At 46.8% G+C, this 21,282-nt stretch overlaps 1 protein-coding gene across 1 annotated transcript in view; it reads right to left on the minus strand.

Moving 5' to 3' along the window:
• LOC124019045 overlaps positions 1 to 16,095 on the minus strand; it is a 32,397-nt gene extending 16,302 nt beyond the window's left edge. The window contains exons 1-3 of the mRNA XM_046334406.1: positions 15,687 to 16,095; positions 6,701 to 6,960; positions 6,431 to 6,542 (exon numbers count right to left, since the gene is read on the minus strand). Coding sequence (XP_046190362.1) covers positions 6,431 to 6,542; positions 6,701 to 6,960; positions 15,687 to 15,731 — 417 coding nt within the window. The 5' untranslated portion in view covers positions 15,732 to 16,095. The remainder of the gene's footprint in view (positions 1 to 6,430; positions 6,543 to 6,700; positions 6,961 to 15,686) is intronic.
• Between the last annotated feature and the right edge of the window lie 5,187 nt (positions 16,096 to 21,282).

The raw sequence follows: 21,282 nt of genomic DNA on the forward strand, positions 1-21,282 counted from the left end.
AGGTGGTGGTGATTTAGATGTACACGTGGTGGTGATTTAGATGTACATGTGGTGGTGATTTAGATGTACTGTACATGTGGTGGTGATTTAGATGTACTGTACATGTGGTGGTGATTTAGATGTACTGTACACGTGATGGTGATTTAGATGTACTGTACACGTGATGGTGATTTAGATGTACTGTACACGTGATGGTGATTTAGATGTACTGTACACGTGGTGGTGATTTAGATGTACAAGTGGTGGTGATTTAGATGTACATGTGGTGGTGATTTAGATGTACAGGTGGTGGTGATTTAGATGTACACGTGGTGGTGATTTAGATGTACACGTGGTGGTGATTTAGATGTACTGTACATGTGGTGGTGATTTAGATGTACTGTACATGTGGTGGTGATTTAGATGTACAGGTGGTGGTGATTTAGATGTACATGTGGTGGGTATTTAGATGTACACGTGGTGGTGATTTAGATGTACTGTACATGTGGTGGTGATTTAGATGTACTGTACATGTGGTGGTGATTTAGATGTACACGTGGTAGTGATTTAGATGTACACGTGGTGGTGATTTAGATGTACATGTGGTGGTGATTTAGATGTACCCGTGGTGGTGATTTAGATGTAGATGTGGTAGTGATTTAGATGTACACGTGGTGGTGATTTAGATGTACATGTGGTGGTGATTTAGATGTACTGTACACGTGGTGGTGATTTAGATGTACTGTACATGTGGTGGTGATTTAGATGTACACGTGGTGGTGATTTAGATGTACTGTACACGTGGTGGTGATTTAGATGTACATGTGGTGGTGATTTAGATGTACTGTACACGTGGTGTTGATTTAGATGTACATGTGGTGGTGATTTAGATGTACTGTACACGTGGTGGTGATTTAGATGTACATGTGGTGGTGATTTAGATGTACTGTACATGTGGTGGTGATTTAGATGTACTGTACATGTGGTGGTGATTTAGATGTACTGTACACGTGATGGTGATTTAGATGTACTGTACACGTGATGGTGATTTAGATGTACTGTACACGTGATGGTGATTTAGATGTACTGTACACGTGGTGGTGATTTAGATGTACAAGTGGTGGTGATTTAGATGTACATGTGGTGGTGATTTAGATGTACAGGTGGTGGTGATTTAGATGTACACGTGGTGGTGATTTAGATGTACACGTGGTGGTGATTTAGATGTACTGTACATGTGGTGGTGATTTAGATGTACTGTACATGTGGTGGTGATTTAGATGTACAGGTGGTGGTGATTTAGATGTACATGTGGTGGGTATTTAGATGTACACGTGGTGGTGATTTAGATGTACTGTACATGTGGTGGTGATTTAGATGTACTGTACATGTGGTGGTGATTTAGATGTACACGTGGTAGTGATTTAGATGTACACGTGGTGGTGATTTAGATGTACATGTGGTGGTGATTTAGATGTACACGTGGTAGTGATTTAGATGTACACGTGGTGGTGATTTAGATGTACACGTGGTGGTGATTTAGATGTACACGTGGTGGTGATTTAGATGTACACGTGGTGGTGATTTAGATGTACACGTGGTGGTGATTTAGATGTACACGTGGTGGTGATTTAGATGTACACGTGGTGGTGATTTAGATGTACACGTGGTGGTGATTTAGATGTACATGTGGTGGTGATTTAGATGTAGATGTGGTGGGGATTTAGATGTACCCATGGTGGTGATTTAGATGTAGATGTGGTGGGGATTTAGATGTACACGTGGTGGTGATTTAGATGTAGATGTGGTGGGGATTTAGATGTACACGTGGTGGTGATTTAGATGTACCCGTGGTGGTGATTTAGATGTAGATGTGGTAGTGATTTAGATGTACTGTACACGTGGTGGTGATTTAGATGTACATGTGGTGGTGATTTAGATGTACTGTACACGTGGTGGTGATTTAGATGTACTGTACATGTGGTGGTGATTTAGATGTACACGTGGTGGTGATTTAGATGTACTGTACACGTGGTGGTGATTTAGATGTACATGTGGTGGTGATTTAGATGTACTGTACACGTGGTGGTGATTTAGATGTACATGTGGTGGTGATTTAGATGTACTGTACACGTGGTGTTGATTTAGATGTACATGTGGTGGTGATTTAGATGTACTGTACACGTGGTGGTGATTTAGATGTACACGTGGTGGTGATTTAGATGTACACGTGGTGGTGATTTAGATGTACACGTGGTGGTGATTTAGATGTACACGTGGTGGTGATTTAGATGTACACGTGGTGGTGATTTAGATGTACACGTGGTGGTGATTTAGATGTACACGTGGTGGTGATTTAGATGTACATGTGGTGGTGATTTAGATGTAGATGTGGTGGGGATTTAGATGTACCCATGGTGGTGATTTAGATGTAGATGTGGTGATTTAGATGTACACGTGGTGGTGATTTAGATGTAGATGTGGTGGGGATTTAGATGTACACGTGGTGGTGATTTAGATGTACCCGTGGTGGTGATTTAGATGTAGATGTGGTAGTGATTTAGATGTACTGTACACGTGGTGGTGATTTAGATGTACATGTGGTGGTGATTTAGATGTACTGTACACGTGGTGGTGATTTAGATGTACTGTACATGTGGTGGTGATTTAGATGTACACGTGGTGGTGATTTAGATGTACTGTACACGTGGTGGTGATTTAGATGTACATGTGGTGGTGATTTAGATGTACTGTACACGTGGTGGTGATTTAGATGTACATGTGGTGGTGATTTAGATGTACTGTACACGTGGTGTTGATTTAGATGTACATGTGGTGGTGATTTAGATGTACTGTACACGTGGTGGTGATTTAGATGTACATGTGGTGGTGATTTAGATGTACTGTACATGTGGTGGTGATTTAGATGTACTGTACATGTGGTGGTGATTTAGATGTACTGTACACGTGATGGTGATTTAGATGTACTGTACACGTGATGGTGATTTAGATGTACTGTACACGTGATGGTGATTTAGATGTACTGTACACGTGGTGGTGATTTAGATGTACAAGTGGTGGTGATTTAGATGTACATGTGGTGGTGATTTAGATGTACAGGTGGTGGTGATTTAGATGTACACGTGGTGGTGATTTAGATGTACACGTGGTGGTGATTTAGATGTACTGTACATGTGGTGGTGATTTAGATGTACTGTACATGTGGTGGTGATTTAGATGTACAGGTGGTGGTGATTTAGATGTACATGTGGTGGGTATTTAGATGTACACGTGGTGGTGATTTAGATGTACTGTACATGTGGTGGTGATTTAGATGTACTGTACATGTGGTGGTGATTTAGATGTACACGTGGTAGTGATTTAGATGTACACGTGGTGGTGATTTAGATGTACATGTGGTGGTGATTTAGATGTACACGTGGTAGTGATTTAGATGTACACGTGGTGGTGATTTAGATGTACACGTGGTGGTGATTTAGATGTACACGTGGTGGTGATTTAGATGTACACGTGGTGGTGATTTAGATGTACACGTGGTGGTGATTTAGATGTACACGTGGTGGTGATTTAGATGTACACGTGGTGATTTAGATGTACACGTGGTGGTGATTTAGATGTACTGTACATGTGGTGGTGATTTAGATGTACTGTACATGTGGTGGTGATTTAGATGTACACGTGGTGGTGATTTAGATGTACACGTGGTGGTGATTTAGATGTACTGTACATGTGGTGGTGATTTAGATGTACTGTACATGTGGTGGTGATTTAGATGTACACGTGGTAGTGATTTAGATGTACACGTGGTGGTGATTTAGATGTACAAGTGGTGGTGATTTAGATGTACACGTGGTGGTGATTTAGATGTACACGTGGTGGTGATTTAGATGTAGATGTGGTGGGGATTTAGATGTACACGTGGTGGTGATTTAGATGTAGATGTGGTGGGGATTTAGATGTACACGTGGTGGTGATTTAGATGTAGATGTGGTGGGGATTTAGATGTACACGTGGTGGTGATTTAGATGTAGATGTGGTGGGGATTTAGATGTACACGTGGTGGTGATTTAGATGTACCCGTGGTGGTGATTTAGATGTAGATGTGGTAGTGATTTAGATGTACTGTACACGTGGTGGTGATTTAGATGTACATGTGGTGGTGATTTAGATGTACTGTACACGTGGTGGTGATTTAGATGTACTGTACATGTGGTGGTGATTTAGATGTACACGTGGTGGTGATTTAGATGTACTGTACACGTGGTGGTGATTTAGATGTACATGTGGTGGTGATTTAGATGTACTGTACACGTGGTGGTGATTTAGATGTACATGTGGTGGTGATTTAGATGTACTGTACACGTGGTGTTGATTTAGATGCACATGTGGTGGTGATTTAGATGTACTGTACACGTGGTGGTGATTTAGATGTACATGTGGTGGTGATTTAGATGTACTGTACATGTGGTGGTGATTTAGATGTACTGTACATGTGGTGGTGATTTAGATGTACTGTACACGTGATGGTGATTTAGATGTACTGTACACGTGATGGTGATTTAGATGTACTGTACACGTGATGGTGATTTAGATGTACACGTGGTAGAGATTTAGATGTACACGTGGTGGTGATTTAGATGTACAATTGGTGGTGATTTAGATGTACACGTGGTGGTGATTTAGATGTACATGTGGTGGTGATTTAGATGTACAGGTGGTGGTGATTTAGATGTACTGTACACGTGGTGGTGATTTAGATGTACATGTGGTGGTGATTTAGATGTAGATGTGGTGGGGATTTAGATGTACCCATGGTGGGGATTTAGATGTAGATGTGGTGGGGATTTAGATGTACCCATGGTGGGGATTTAGATGTAGATGTGGTGGAGATTTAGATGTACACGTGGTGGTGATTTAGATGTAGATGTGGTGGGGATTTAGATGTACACGTGGTGGTGATTTAGATGTACCCGTGGTGGTGATTTAGATGTAGATGTGGTGGGGATTTAGATGTACAAGTGGTGGTGATTTAGATGTAGATGTGGTGGGGATTTAGATGTACACGTGGTGGTGATTTAGATGTACCCGTGGTGGTGATTTAGATGTAGATGTGGTGGGGATTTAGATGTACATGTGGTGGTGATTTAGATGTAGATGTGGTGGGGATTTAGATGTACACGTGGTGGTGATTTAGATGTACCCGTGGTGGTGATTTAGATGTAGATGTGGTGGGGATTTAGATGTACCCATGGTGGTGATTTAGATGTACACGTGGTGGTGATTTAGATTTGGGTACTTTTATTTATGCAGCATAGCATCCGGCTGTTTGGGCCTGAGCAATCAGGCTTGTCTGTGTGTACTGTATTTGTATGTGTACGTCTTTGTCTGTGTGTGAGTGTGTGTGAGTGTGTGTGAGTGTGTGTGAGTGCATGTGTGTGTATAGTTCCACTCAGGTCTCAGATGCTTAGTGGCAGCATGTATAATTCCAGACTGGGTTGGCTGCTCCATTAAAAAAAGGCATTTTTGCCATTAAAGCCTTAATCACTGAACTTCAAGGTGCTTTTCCTCCAAGAGAGACTCCAATATGGACACAGGTCTTTTGGACGTTAGCCCTGATTCAGACCAAACAGTTGCAATCTGGATTCTATTCAGTCAAAAAGGTTATCTGGATGTCTACGGTTTATTCCACACACACACACACACACACACACACACACACACACACACACACACACACACACACACACACACACACACACACACACACACACACACACACACACACACACACACACACACACACACACACACACACACACACACACACACACAAACAAACAAACAAACAAACAAACAAACAAACCTGGAGAAGTAAGCCCTGAACCTCCTCTAGTGCAGTCCCCTGTTCAGAGCCCTGTGTACACTCTGACCTTCAGAGCCATACAGCCCACCATTACACCCACACAAGCTTCCCAGTGTTGTTTATTTAACATGACCGTTTTCTTCCATTGAAGATGCATTTCCATCCTCTCAATGGACAGAACAACACAGACACACAGTATGCTGTAGTTCTAGCTACTTCCGTCACATGTGCTGTACCATACAATACAGTGGGTCAATTCTATTGGCTTTATTATCACCAGTGACAGAATAAGTCATATCAGTCAAAATAATTAGTGGGGTGCAGGATTTAACACTGTTGTAAGGCCTTTAATTGATGTGTCTTGTAACTGATACAGGTACTGAGGGATGAATGGTGGTACAGTGACAAACAGAGTGCCCACATGTGTAGACCTTGTAGACTATAGGGTATGGCTTTGGTTGGCAACATCAACTGATTATCTTTCATTCAAAACTAAATGGCATCCTACTACTACTACTACTACTACTAGTGTGTGTGTGTGTGTGTGTGTGTGTGTTTTTGTCTCACCTGGTAGCCCAGTGGATCCATGTCCTCTATGTCTTGTGGAGCGTTGGGCAGGTACTCATATCTCCCGTTGTCACGGTGATCACGAGGCAGACTCATGTGCCTGCAGTAGTGTCTGAGAGAAAGAAGTCGAGTCAATAAATCTAACATTTATTGGGGTAAGATATTACTGAATTTTATAGACATCTGAAGTGTGTGTGTGTGAGAGAGAGACAGAGAGAGCATTTGTCTGTGTGTGTGTGTGTGTGTGTGTGTCTCTATCTTTGACTCTACCCGTCCGGGTTGACCCTGGACATGGTCTCGGCTGCTGTGACCCCCAGACTGTGTAGGGCCAGGTGGGGGGCCAGGGGGAGGGGCTCCCAGTGTCTTTCCGTCTGCGTGCTGCAGTCCTGTAAGCCATAACCCCTCCCACGCCGGCCCTTGATCTGCAGCGTGATTGGGTTCTCATAGGCAGCCAGGATTCTAAGAGCATCCCGTTTGCTCAGGTGAGAAAGATCCCGTTTAGTCAGGTGACTCAGATTCCGCCCACTGACCTGTGAGGAGACACAGAGACACACAGATGACATCCTATTCCCCATATAGTGCACCAGGGATGCATTGTGGGGGTTCAGAGGTGACTCATCTACTCTGGATAACACTCAAAACAAGGGAGGGGATGCAGAGATGAAAACTAAAGGGTTTACAACCCAAGACGAAAAACAAAACATTTGGGATTCGATACCTGGCTTCTATGTTGTACCCGATGCCAAGTGTTACGTTCCCCAGTTTATGTGTTGTAGTTTGTGGATTTGCATGTGTTTTGCATGTGTTTATTTCAGGAAATTGCTTCCTGAAATCCCTCAAGCAGCTGATTGGTCCACTCCATGGCTAATTGGAGAGCTGACCCCGCCCCCTCGTCAAGACGCAGCTGTCTCCAGTTACACATTCATTCTGAAGCTATATAAATGCCAGTGTTCTGTTCAGGAGAGAGAGATTTGCTGGGAGGTCATTGCAGAGATTTTGATAGAGGTTGATTTTGCTGGGATGTCATTGCTGAGAGTTGGTATGTTTTGTGAGTTTGTTGCTCAGATAGAGCTTATTTGATGTCCTTTGTTTCTTAGTTTGTTTGAGAATTATTTGTTCTCCTGTTTCATTTGTTCCCAGGGGGGAAGGGGAAGGCACCTAGGGAGTGCTTAGGCAAGAGGCCCGTGGGCATACATATACCCGTAGTATATTCACTGTCTAGGCACACTAGCTAAGACCTGGGCAGACCACCCCCTGTATTTTTGTTAGGGCACCAGGTGGTGTTAAATTAGGTAAGTATTGTTTAGGCAGGTAAGATAGGAGAGGGGGGGCTTTGAGATGTACTTTCTTTGCTTTGGTTCCGTCCAGCCCCTTTTCCCCATATTACCGTGTAAAGGAATAAAGTCCTTGTAAATGGTACCACATTCTGCCTGTTGTCATTCTTACTCTCACCTACAGTCCATACCTTTTTCACTTCAGAGAGTTTAGTTGTAGCAGGGTGTTGCGTTCCCTCTTCATAGAGGCGTGTGTAACACCAAGCATAGCACCAGAGCCATGCCACTAGAGCCGTGAACTAACACATGACCCAACCCAACCAGAGTGACAGTTGTACACAGCATTTCAGAACTACTCCCTATCACTAACATGACTCACCACCTACTACAGTACACACACAACTACAGAGACAGCACAGGAGGCTGGTGAGAGGAGGACGGATCCTAATAATGGTAGGAAGTGAATGGAATGGTATCAATCACATTGTAACCATGTGTGGGATGTGCTTGATACCATTCCACTTACTCCATTACTATGAGCCTGTCCTTACCAATTAAGGTGCCACCAGCCACCTGGAAGAGACAGAGCGAGAGAGAAACTATTTACTATGTAGATTACAGAGAGAGTACTGTGTGTGCGCCATATTTCTCTGTGAGGGTAACTGAAAAATGTGTTGTATTCAAACACAGTCAAACCCTGTGTGTGGTTCTGATTTGCAGTTGTGTGTGTGTGTGTGTGTGTGTGTGTGTGTGTGTGTGTAAACAACGAGTGAGAGCTTGTTTGTGCATCTGCTTGTCGACATGCTAACGTCATGTGGAGATACCCAGCCAAGCACACATCCAGCCTTACCTGAGGCATGCTGTAACATACACACACACTGGCAGTATTATGGTGGCCTTTTAATGCATGCCATGTGCACTGATACAAAATGCCACCTGTACAAAAAAACTCTGTGGAGGAAGAGACAGGGGACTGACCATCTCCCCACGACAGAAAGAGAAAAAGAGAGGAGAGGAGACTGGGCATCACCCCACGACAGAGAGAGAGGAGACTGGGCATCACCCCACGACAGAAAGAGAGAGAGAGGAGACTGAACATCACTCCACGACAGAAAGAGAGAGAGAGAGGAGAGGAGACTGGACATCACCCCACGACAGAAAGAGAGAGAGGAGAGGAGACTGGACATCACCCCACGACAGAAAGAGAGAGAGAGGAGACTGGTTATCACCCCACAACAGAAAGAGAGAGAGGAGACGAGACTGGACATCACCCCACGACAGAAAGAGAGAGAGTAGAGGAGACTGGACATCACCCCACGACAGAAAGAGAGAGAGGAGAGGCGACTGGGCATCACCCCACGACAGAAAGAGAGAGAGAGGAGACTGGACATCACTCCACGACAGAAAGAGAGAGAGAGGAGACTGGACATCACCCCACGACAGAAAGAGAGAGAGGAGAGGAGACTGGGCATCACCCCACGACAGAAAGAGAGAGAGAGGAGACTGGACATCACCCCACGACAGAAAGAGAGAGAGGAGAGGAGACTGGACATCACCCTACGACAGAAAGAGAGAGAGGAGAGGAGACTGGACATCACCCCACGACAGAAAGAGAGAGAGAGTAGAGGAGACTGGACATCACCCCACGACAGAAAGAGAGAGAGGAGACTGGGCATCACCCCACGACAGAAAGAGAGAGAGAGAGAGGAGACTGGACATCACTCCACAACAGAAAGAGAGAGAGAGGAGAGGAGACTGGACATCACTCCACGACAGAAAGAGAGAGAGAGGAGACTGGACATCACTCCACAACAGAAAGAGAGAGAGAGAGGAGACTGGGCATCACCCCACGACAGAAAGAGAGAGAGAGAGTAGAGGAGACTGGACATCACCCCACGACAGAAAGAGAGAGAGGAGACTGGGCATCACCCCACGACAGAAAGAGAGAGAGAGAGAGAGAGAGGAGACTGGGCATCACCCCACGACAGAAAGAGAGAGAGAGGAGACTGGACATCACTCCACAACAGAAAGAGAGAGAGAGAGGAGACTGGGCATCACCCCACGACAGAAAGAGAGAGAGAGAGAGAGGAGACTGGGCATCACCCCACGACAGAAAGAGAGAGAGAGGAGACTGGGCATCACCCCACGACAGAAAGAGAGAGAGAGAGAGGAGACTGGGCATCACCCCATGACAGAAAGAGAGAGAGAGAGAGAGGAGACTGGGCATCACCCCACGACAGAAAGAGAGAGAGGAGAGGAGACTGGACATCACTCCACAACAGAAAGAGAGAGAGGAGAGGAGACTGGACATCACTCCACAACAGAAAGAGAGAGAGGAGAGGAGAATGGGCATCACCCCATGACAGAAAGAGAGAGAGGAGAGGAGACTGGACATCACTCCACGACAGAAAGAGAGAGAGGAGAGGATACTGGCCATCACCCCACGACAGAAAGAGAGAGAGGAGAGGAGACTGGACATCACCCCACGCCAGAAAGAGAGAGAGAAGAGGAGACTGGACATCACCCCACAACAGAAAGAGATAGAGGAAACTGGACATCACCCCACAACAGAAAGAGAGAGAGGAGACTGGACATCACCCCACAACAGAAAGAGAGAGAGGAGACTGGACATCACCCCACAACAGAAAGAGAGAGAGGAGACTGGACATCACCCCATGACAGAAAGAGAGAGAGGAGACTGGACATCACCCCACAACAGAAAGAGAGAGAGGAGAGGAGACTGGACATGACCCCACAACAGAAAGAGAGAGAGGAGACTGGACATCACCCCACGACAGAAAGAGAGAGAGGAGAGGAGACTGGACATCACCCCACAACAGAAAGAGAGAGAGGAGACTGGACATCACCCCACGACAGAAAGAGAGAGAGGAGAGGAGACTGGACATCACCCCACGACAGAAAGAGAGAGAGGAGACTGGACATCACACCATGGCAGATAGAGAGATTGTGAAAGGAGGGGAGACGGAAGGAGGAGAGGAGAGGTGAGAAGAGAAGAGAGGAGAGAAGAGAGCAGAGGTGAGGAGAAGAGAAGAGAGAAGGGAGCAGAGGTGAGGAGAAGAGAAGGGAGCAGAGGTGAGGAAAGGAGAAGAGAGAAGGGAGCAGAGGTGAGGAAAGGAGAAGAGAGAAGGGAGCAGAGGTGAGAAGAGAGAAGGGAGCAGAGGTGAGGAGAGGAGAAGAGAGAAGGGAGCAGAGGTGAGGAGAAGAGAAGGGAGCAGAGGTGAGGAGAAGAGAAGGGAGCAGAGGTGAGGAAAGGAGACGAGAGAAGGGAGCAGAGGTGAGGAGAAGAGAAGGGAGCAGAGGTGAGGAGAGGAGAAGAGAGAAGGGAGCAGAGGTGAGGAAAGGAGAAGAGAGAAGGGAGCAGAGGTGAGAAGAGAGAAGGGAGCAGAGGTGAGAAGAAGAGAAGAGAGAAGGGAGCAGAGGTGAGGAGAAGAGAAGGGAGCAGAGGTGAGGAAAGGAGAAGAGAGAAGGGAGCAGAGGTGAGAAGAGAGAAGGGAGCAGAGGTGAGGAGAGGAGAAGAGAGAAGGGAGCAGAGGTGAGGAGAAGAGAGAAGGGAGCAGAGGTGAGGAGAAGAGAAGGGAGCAGAGGTGAGGAGAGGAGAAGAGAGAAGGGAGCAGAGGTGAGAAGAGAGAAGAGAGGAGGGAGCAGAGGTGAGAAGAGAGAAGGGAGCAGAGGTGAGGAGAGGAGAAGAGAGAAGGGAGTAGAGGTGAGGAGAGGAGAAGAGAGAAGGGAGCAGAGGTGAGGAGAGGAGAAGAGAGGAGGGAGCAGAGGTGAGAAGAGAGAAGGGAGCAGAGGTGAGGAGAAGAGAGGAGAGAAGGGAGCAGAGGTGAGGAGAGGAGAAGAGAGAAGGGAGCAGAGGTGAGGAGAGGAGAAGAGAGAAGGGAGCAGAGGTGAGGAGAGGAGAAGAGAGGAGGGAGCAGAGGTGAGAAGAGAGAAGGGAGCAGAGGTGAGGAGAGGAGAAGAGAGAAGGGAGCAGAGGTGAGGAGAGGAGAAGAGAGGAGGGAGCAGAGGTGAGGAGAGAAGGGAGCAGAGGTGAGGAGAAGAGAGGAGAGAAGGGAGCAGAGGTGAGGAGAGGAGAGAAGGGAGCAGAGGTGAGAAGGGAGCAGAGGAGAGGAGAAGAGAGGGAGCAGAGGTGAGAAGGGAGCAGAGGTGAGGAGAGGAGAGGAGAAGAGAGAAGGGAGCAGAGGTGAGGAGAGGAGAAGAGAGGAGGGAGCAGAGGTGAGGAGAGGAGAAGAGAGAAGAGAGCAGGGGTGAGGAGAGAGAAGGGAGCAGAGGTGAGGAGAGGAGAAGAGAGAAGGGAGCAGAGGTGAGGAGAGGAGAAGAGAGAAGGGAGCAGAGGTGAGGAGAGGAGAAGAGAGGAGGGAGCAGAGGTGAGGAGAGGAGAAGAGAGAAGGGAGCAGAGGGGAGGAGAGGAGAAGAAAGGATGGAGCAGAGGTGAGGAGAGGAGAAGAGAGAAGGGAGCAGAGGGGAGGAGAGGAGAAGAAAGGATGGAGCAGAGGTGAGGAGAGGAGAAGAGAGAAGGGAGCAAAGGTGAGGAGAGGAGAAGAGAGAAGGGAGCAAAGGTGAGGAGAGGAGAAGAGAGAAGGGAGCAAAGGTGAGGAGAGGAGAAGAGAGAAGGAGCAGAGGGGAGGAGAGGAGAAGAAAGGATGGAGGTGAGGAGAGGAGAAGAGAGAAGGGAGCTAAGGTGAGAAGAGGAGAAGAGAGAAGGGAGCAAAGGTGAGGAGAGGAGAAGAGAGAAGGGAGCAGAGGAGAGGAGAGGAGAGGAGAAGAGAGAAGGGAGCAGCGGGGAGGAGAGGAGAAGAAAGGATGGAGCAGAGGTGAGGAGAGAAGAAGAGAGAAGGAAGCAGAGGGGAGGAGAGGAGAAGAGAGAAGGGAGCAAAGGTGAGGAGAGGAGAAGAGAGAAGGGAGCAGAGGGGAGGAGAGGAGAAGAGAGAAGGGAGCAGAGGGGAGGAGAGGAGAAGAAAGGATGGAGCAGAGGTGAGGAGAGGAGAAGAGAGAAGGGAGCAAAGGTGAGGAGAGGAGAAGAGAGAAGGGAGCAGAGGGGAGGAGAGGAGAAGAAAGGATGGAGCAGAGGTGAGGAGAGGAGAAGAGAGAAGGGAGCAGAGGGGAGGAGAGGAGAAGAAAGGATGGAGCAGAGGTGAGGAGAGGAGAAGAGAGAAGGGAGCAGAGGGGAGGAGAGGAGAAGAAAGGATGGAGCAGAGGTGAGGAGAGGAGAAGAGAGAAGGGAGCAGAGGGGAGGAGAGGAGAAGAAAGGATGGAGCAGAGGTGAGGAGAGGAGAAGAGAAGGGAGCAGAGGTGAGGAGAAGAAAGGAGGGAGCAGGGGGAGGAAAGGAGGAGACGAGAAGGGAGCAGAGGGGAGGAGAAGAGAAGAGAGAAGGGAGCAGAGGGGAGGAGAGGAGAAGAGAGTAGAAGAGAGAAGGGAGCAGAGGGGAGGAGAGGAGAAGAGAGGAGAAGAGAGAAGGGAGCAGAGGGGAGGAGAGGAGAAGAGAGAAGGGAGCAGAGGGGAGGAGAGGAGAAGAAAGGATGGAGCAGAGGTGAGGAGAGGAGAAGAGAGAAGGGAGCAGAGGGGAGGAGAGGAGAAGAGAGAAGGGAGCAGAGGGGAGGAGAGGAGAAGAGAGAAGGGAGCAGAGGGGAGGAGAGGAGAAGAAAGGATGGAGCAGAGGTGAGGAGAGGAGAAGAGAGAAGGGAGCAGAGGGGAGGAGAGGAGAAGAAAGGATGGAGCAGAGGTGAGGAGAGGAGAGAAGGGAGCAAAGGTGAGGAGAGGAGAAGAGAGAAGGGAGCAAAGGTGAGGAGAGGAGAAGAGAGAAGGGAGCAGAGGAGAGGAGAGGGAGAGGAGAAGAGAGAAGGGAGCAGAGGGGAGGAGAGGAGAAGAAAGGGTGGAGCAGAGGTGAGGAGAGGAGAAGAGAGAAGGGAGCAGAGGGGAGGAGAGGAGAAGAAAGGATGGAGCAGAGGTGAGGAGAGGAGAAGAGAAGGGAGCAGAGGTGAGGAGAAGAAAGGAGGGAGCAGGGGGAGGAAAGGAGTAGATGAGAAGGGAGCAGAGGGGAGGAGAAGAGAAGGGAGCAGAGGGGAGGAGAGGAGAAGAGAGTAGAAGAGAGAAGGGAGCAGAGGGGAGGAGAGGAGAAGAGAGGAGAAGAGAGAAGGGAGCAGAGGGGAGGAGAGGAGAAGAAAGGATGGAGCAGAGGTGAGGAGAGGAGAAGAGAGGAGAAGAGAGAAGGGAGCAGAGGGGAGGAGAGGAGAAGAAAGGATGGAGCAGAGGTGAGGAGAGGAGAAGAGAAGGGAGCAGAGGGGAGGAGAGGAGAAGAGAGAAGGGAGCAGAAGAGAGGAGAAGAGAGAAGAGAAGGGAGCAGAGGTGAGGAGAAGAAAGGAGGGAGCAGGGGGAGGAAAGGAGGAGACGAGAAGGGAGCAGAGGGGAGGAGAAGAGAAGAGAGAAGGGAGCAGAAGAGAGGAGAAGAGAGAAGAGAAGGGAGCAGAGGTGAGGAGAGGAGAAGAGAGAAGGGAGCAGAGGGGAGGAGAGGAGGAGACGAGAAGGGAGCAGAGGGGAGGAGAAGAGAAGAGAGAGAAGGGAGCAGAAGAGAGGAGAAGAGAAGAGAAGGGAGCAGAGGTGAGGAGAGGAGAAGAGAGAAGGGAGCAGAGGGGAGGAGAGGAGAAGAGAGTAGAAGAGAGAAGGGAGCAGAGGAGAGGAGAAGAGAGAAGAGAAGGGAGCAGAGGTGAGGAGAGGAGAAGAAAGGAGGGAGCAGGGGGAGGAAAGGAGGAGACGAGAAGGGAGCAGAGGGGAGGAGAAGAGAAGAGAGAAGGGAGCAGAAGAGAGGAGAAGAGAGAAGAGAAGGGAGCAGAGGTGAGGAGAGGAGAAGAGAGAAGGGAGCAGAGGGGAGGAGAGGAGAAGAGAGTAGAAGAGAGAAGGGAGCAGAGGAGAGGAGAAGAGAGAAGAGAAGGGAGCAGAGGTGAGGAGAAGAGAAGAAAGGAGGGAGCAGACGTGAGGAGAGGAGAGAAGGGAGCAGAGGAGAGGAGAAGAGAGAAGGGAGCAGAGGAGAGGAGAGGAGAGGAGAAGAGAGAAGGGAGCAGAGGGGAGGAGAGGAGAAGAAAGGAGGGAGCAGAGGTGAGGAGAGGAGAGAGAGGGAGCAGAGGAGAGGAGAAGAGAGAAGGGAGGAGAGGGAGAAGAGAAAGGGAGCAGAGGAGAGGAGGAGAAGAGCAGAGGAGAGGGAGAAGAGAGAGGGAGCAGAGGAGAGAGAGAAGAAGGAGCAGAGGAGAGGAGAAGAGAGAAGGGAGCAGAGGAGAGGAGAAGAGAGAAGGGAGCAGAGGTGAGGAGAGAGAGTAGGGAGCAGAGGTGAGGAGGAGAGAGTAGGGAGCAGGAGAGGAGAAGAGAGAAGGGAGCAGAGGAGAGGAGAAGAGAGAAGGGAGCAGAGGTGAGGAGAGGAGAAGAAAGGAGAGAATGAACAGTACAGATGGATGTGGAGAGGGATGTAATGTAAGGTCAAAAGATGGATCGGAGAGAGAGAGAGATAGGAAAGGATAGAGGGAGAGAATTGAGAGAGGAAGGGAAGTGAAAGAGAGAGAGAGAGTCACTGTTGGATGGGGAAAGCTGTCACTCCTTGTAATCATCAACACTGGTCACAAGAGGCTGCCATACACACACACACACACACACACACACACACACACACACACACACACACACACACACACACACACACACACACACACACACACACACACACACACACACACACACACACACACACACACACACACACACACACACACACACACACACACATGTCCTGGTGTGTATTCTGTTCCGTTATTCTCTATCATCTACATGACCCTTCCTCTATCCATAAATTCCATCTACACATGTGTCCACACACACACATACACACACATAGAAGCACATACACATGCAAAAAAGAATGCACACGCACGCAGGCATACACGCACCACACAGATTTACAAGGGTGCACACTAACCCCCATTCCATCGCCGAACCACGGCCCTGAGAGCCGACAGCCCATTGCCACGGCAACGGATGAGCTCTGAGTCCGAGGGTTCCCTCCGTTTTAAAGACAGCGCAGACAACAAGAGGAAGAGGAGGACAAGGAGTTATGCAGGATCCAGCTCGGGCATAGACTCCTGTGCTTCAGCAGAGACAGAGAGAAAGATCTCAACGCTCTATCTCTTCTCTCTCTCCCCCTTTCAGGCTCTCTTTCTCCCTTGTTTTCTCTCTATCTCTCCCTACCAGAGACAGAAGGGACTCTCTTGCTCTCAGCTCTCGCTCCGCTTGCTCGCAATCTCCTTCACTCTCTCTCTAGCCCTCTCACACACACATGCTCTTTCAACTGTCATTCTACCCCCCCTCTATCTATCACACACTCTCTCTCCTTCCTTCCTCTCTATATCTCTCTCTTCCTTCTTATGTGCCAGTCTTGTGTTGAGGCCCCACCCCCCCTTGCACAGCTAGTGCATAGTAACCCTGCTGGACTGTGAATCTATACACACACACACACACACACACACACACACACACACACACACACACACACACACACACACACACACACACACACACACACACACACACACACACACACACACACACACACACACACACACACACACACACACACACACACTTGTGGTTGGTCACTTGCTCTGGGTTGTCAGCTTATCACATGGCCAGGCTAGGGGGTAGATGAGAGGGGTATCCTCCCCCTGCAGGGTTTTCCTCAGATGGAGGGAGATTCTTCTCTGTCTAATACAGTTTCTCATATGCTCTCCTCCTCTCTCTCTCTCCCTTTCCATCTTTCTCATGTTCTTATAGTCTTCTTCTCTCATTCCTGTACCTCCCACCCTCTCTTACACCCTTCCCCTTCTCTCTGCCTCTAAAGTACAGTTATCCTCCTTGTTATCCATTCCCCGTCACTCTCCCTCCCTCGTGCTCTCACTCTTTATTCTGTAGAAACATTATGAGCTGCAGGGAGGAACCCTTTTCTCCCCAATAGAACACATGAAGCAGGTCACATATGAACACATATTGTATACAGTACCATGACAGATGTTGTTTACGGTATGTTGCCCCCACACACATAATGAATAATCAGTTAATTGTAGCAGCGCCGTGTCCCAATAATAATGTACTGAGGCAGGCATGGAGATGCTGGACGGATGAGAGAAGGACAGATGGATGCATCCTCTGTAACCCCTCACACACTGTGCGTTGCCCTGGATACCAAGATCAGCTCGACAACTAAATGTAAACGTTAACTGTAAGAGCCTTCAGAAAGTATTTACACCCGTTGACTTTTTCCACATTTTGTTGTTTAAAATGTATTACATTTAAAATGTATTACATATAGATTTTGTGTCACTGACCTACACACAATACCCATAATGTTAAAGTGGAATTTATTTGACTAAGTCATACAAAAGGAAAAGCTGAAAGGGCTCATCTCTGTACCCTACACATACAATTATCTGTAAGGTCCCTCAGTCGAGCCGTGAATTTCAAACACAGATTCAATCACAAAGACCAGGGTGGTTTTCCAATGCCTCACAAAGAAGGGCACCTGTTGGTAGATGGGAAAACAAAAAGCAGACATTGCATATCTCTTTGAGCAATACAACATGGGATTTTACTGAGTGGCCCAGTTACCGTTTTGACATAAATGGGCTTGAAAATCTATGGCAAGAATTCAAGTCTGGGCTCTGGCTGGGCCACTCAAGGACATTCAGAGACTTGTCCCGAAGCCACTCCTGCGTTGTCTTGGCTGTGTGCTTGGGGTGAGCGGAGGTCTTTCCCTCGATTTTGACTAGTCTTCCAATCCCACCACTGAAAAACATCCCCACAACATGATGCTGCCACCATCATGCTTACCGTAGGGATGGTGCCAGGTTTCCTCCAGATGGGACACTTGGCAATCAGGCCAAAGAGTTCAATTTTGGTTTCATCAGACCAGAGAATCTTGTTTCTCATGGACTGAAAGTCCTTTAGGCGCCTTTTGGCAAAATCCAAGCGGGCTGTCATGTGCCTTTTACTGAGGAGTGGCTTCCATCTGGCCACTCTACCATAAAGGTCTGATTGGTGGAATGCTGCAGAGATGGTTGTCCTTCTGGAAGTTTCTCCTATCTCCACAGAGGAACTCTGGAGATCTGTTTGAGTGACCATTGGGTTATTGGTTACCTTCCTGACCAAGGTCCTTCTCCCCAGCTTGCTCAGTTTGGCCGGGCGGCCAGCTCTAGGAAGAGTCTTGGTGGTTCCAAACTTCTTCCATTTAAGAATGATGGAGGCCACGGTGTTCTTGGGGACCTTCAATGCTGCAGAAATATGTTGGTACCCATCCCCAGGTCTTGTAGAAACATCTGAAGGATGATCAATGGAAACAGGATGCACCTGAGCTCAATTTCGAATCTAATAGAAAAGTGTCTGAATACATATGTAAATGAGGTATTTCAGATTTTTTTTATTTTAATACATTTGCAAACCTTTCTAAAAACCTATTTTCGCTTTGTCATTATGGGTTATTGTGTGTAGATTGATGAGGCAAAAATGTATTTCATCAACTTTAGAATAAGGCTGCAACATAACAAAATGGAAAGGGTGAAAACTATCTGAATGCACTGTACATTTGAGTCATTTAGCAGACACTCTTATCGAGAGCAACTTACAGTAGTGCATATTTTTTCCTACTTTTCCTACTTTTTCCTACATTTTCCTACTTTTTCATACATTTTCCTACTTTTTCATACATTTTCATACATTTTCCTTGTGGGAATCAAACCCACAGCCCTGGCTTTGCAAGCTCCAAGTCCTACCAACTGTCTGTGTGTGTCTATCTGTGTATGAAGAGTCCTGCTAGATGCATGTCTTAGAAATTCTGTCGTTTGTATGTTGATGTGTGGGGGTGTTAGGATGCGGAAAACAGAGAGAGAGGAGAGAGCAGAGAAAGACAGAGAGCAGAGTATGAAGAACAGAACGAAACATACACACACACTCGTTCTCACACTCTAACACACACACACACACCCCATCCATTACACATGGGGTCTGTTTCTGCAACGGTAGTAGAGCAGTGAGCAAGATAATCCAGCCCTTCTGTACATCACAGTCACATTCCATGTAGGCCCCTTCAGTGTGTATTAATTATATAGATGCTCAGAGACTATAAATACTGGTGACTGTGCTCTAAATACAGACCTACACATTCTTCAGTTGCCATCTGTGCCAGGATAAAGAGCCAATAACACCATCTCTGTCTCACTGTGTTCAAGGAAAGAATGAGAGTGTGTGTACGTCATATGGGCTATTAATATATTGCATATACACAAACAGTATTCCATCATTTCTATCTCATTGGTGAAGTTATTTGTGTCTCACCACTGAGTATTAATATGCAGTTAAATGTATTACCTCTTCTCACTGCAAATCATTTCATTGAGTATGGGATTCCATTCCACAATATAGCATGTACTGTAATAGCATGTACTGTTATAGCATGTACTGTTATAGCATGTACTGTAATAGCATGTACTGTAATAGCATGTACTGTAATAGAATGTACTGTTATAGCATGTACTGTTATAGCATGTACTGTAATAGCATGTACTGTTATAGCATGTACTGTTATAGCATGTACTGTAATAGCATGTACTGTAATAGCATGTACTGTAATAGAATGTACTGTTATAGCATGTACTGTAATAGCATTTTTTAAAATAATTATTCACATCCCTAGAAAAAAAGAGTAGTGTAAATATTGAGCTAAGCTGTCTCAAAGTGAAATCATGAAATTATAACCAAGCAAGTCCACATCGCTAGTGTCTTTGTTAAGGCTAATAGAACTGGACGCTTGCTGCATCTCTTTTGCATGACCTCCTAAATGTGTTTTCTGCTTTGCTGCTGCTGCTGGTTAGGCTGAACTAACACTGCCTGGCCTGGCCTTGCTTCTATCTGCACTGGGATGCCACACTGAGCAACACCTAATGAAGTTGGTGTGTACAGTCAGGGTTATGACACAGAGCCTCATTCCCTGCTTTTCAACTAGGGAGGATGAGGGAGGTAGAAGGAGAACGAAAGATGAAAGAAATGATGAGGGGAATATGGGGGAGAATGAGTGAGGAATAGGAGGACAGGGAGGATGTGGGAGATAGAAGATGAGGGAGAGAGAGAGAGACATACTCATCTCATATGTATATACTGTACTCGATACCATCTACTGTATCTTGCCTATGCTGCTCTGTACCAACACTCATTCATATATCTTTATGTACATATTCTTTATCCCCTTACACTGTGTATAAGACAGTAGTTTTGGAATTGTTAGTTAGATTACTTGTTGGTTATTACTGCTTTGTCGGAACTAGAAGCACAAGCATTTCGCTACACTCGCATTAACATCTGCTAACCATGTGTATGTGACAAATAAAATTTGATTTGATTTGAATGAGGGAGGGTGAACAAGGGCCTGGGTTCACCCTGAGGGAGAGGAAAGGAGTCACACAGAGATGAGGAGGGACCAGGGTAACAAACCAAACAGTGATAGTGTGACGGAGAGATGAGGGGTGAGAGGCAATCGCTCACATCTCCATACCACACATCCCTTACATATCACATATCCCTTACATATCACATATCCATATCGCATATCCCTTACATATCGCATATCCATATCACATATCCATATCACATATCCCTTACATATCACATATCCATATACGTATCCATGTCGCATATCCCTTACATCTCCATATAAGTATCCACATCGCATATCCCTTACATATCCATATACGTATCACATATCCCTTACATATCCATATCGCATATCCATTCCATATCCATATACGTATCACATATCCCTTACATATCCATATCGCATATCCCTTACATATCCATATACGTATCACATATCCCTTGCATCTCCATATACGTATCCACATCGCATATCCCTTACATATCCATATCCCTTACATATCCATATCACATATCCATATCCCTTACATATCCATATCCCTTACCCAGTGGCGCTTTTAGCATGTAAATATTGGTGGGGGGGAAAAATAAAAGTGGGACGCATGCCAGCAAAGCCACGACACAACACTAAATGAATTGCACTATAACAACGGCCTACATAAAGCTGTCCCAAAAGCAGTCCCAACATCTTACCACTGCTACACCTGGCTATCAGCGGTGCCTTGTCTAGTAGCGAAACTGTTCATTCAGCATCATTTCCTGACTTTAAAAAAAACATAGCTGATATGGCTGACTTGCTGAAACAAATGTGGTTTCTAGCATAAGAGTACGACAAGCGGATAAGAGACAATCCGTAATTTCAATTAAGAAATTAAAGAGTGAGCTAGGACGGACGTAGTCAATATAACTATTTGTTTAGCACTTTTGAAATGTACAGCGACAGAATTCAGAACATGGGGCGTTCTTACAGTGTTCTCCCTGTACACCAAGTCAGAACTGTAAGATAAATAAAGGGGGCATTTAAGCATACAATGAAAGTGCTTACAATATTTGATGATTACATTTCTCTAAAACTGGTTTTAGGCTACATGAGCACCACC

Source organism: Oncorhynchus gorbuscha, linkage group LG03 (assembly GCF_021184085.1).
Source record: "Oncorhynchus gorbuscha isolate QuinsamMale2020 ecotype Even-year linkage group LG03, OgorEven_v1.0, whole genome shotgun sequence".
Lineage (NCBI taxonomy): Eukaryota > Metazoa > Chordata > Actinopteri > Salmoniformes > Salmonidae > Oncorhynchus > Oncorhynchus gorbuscha.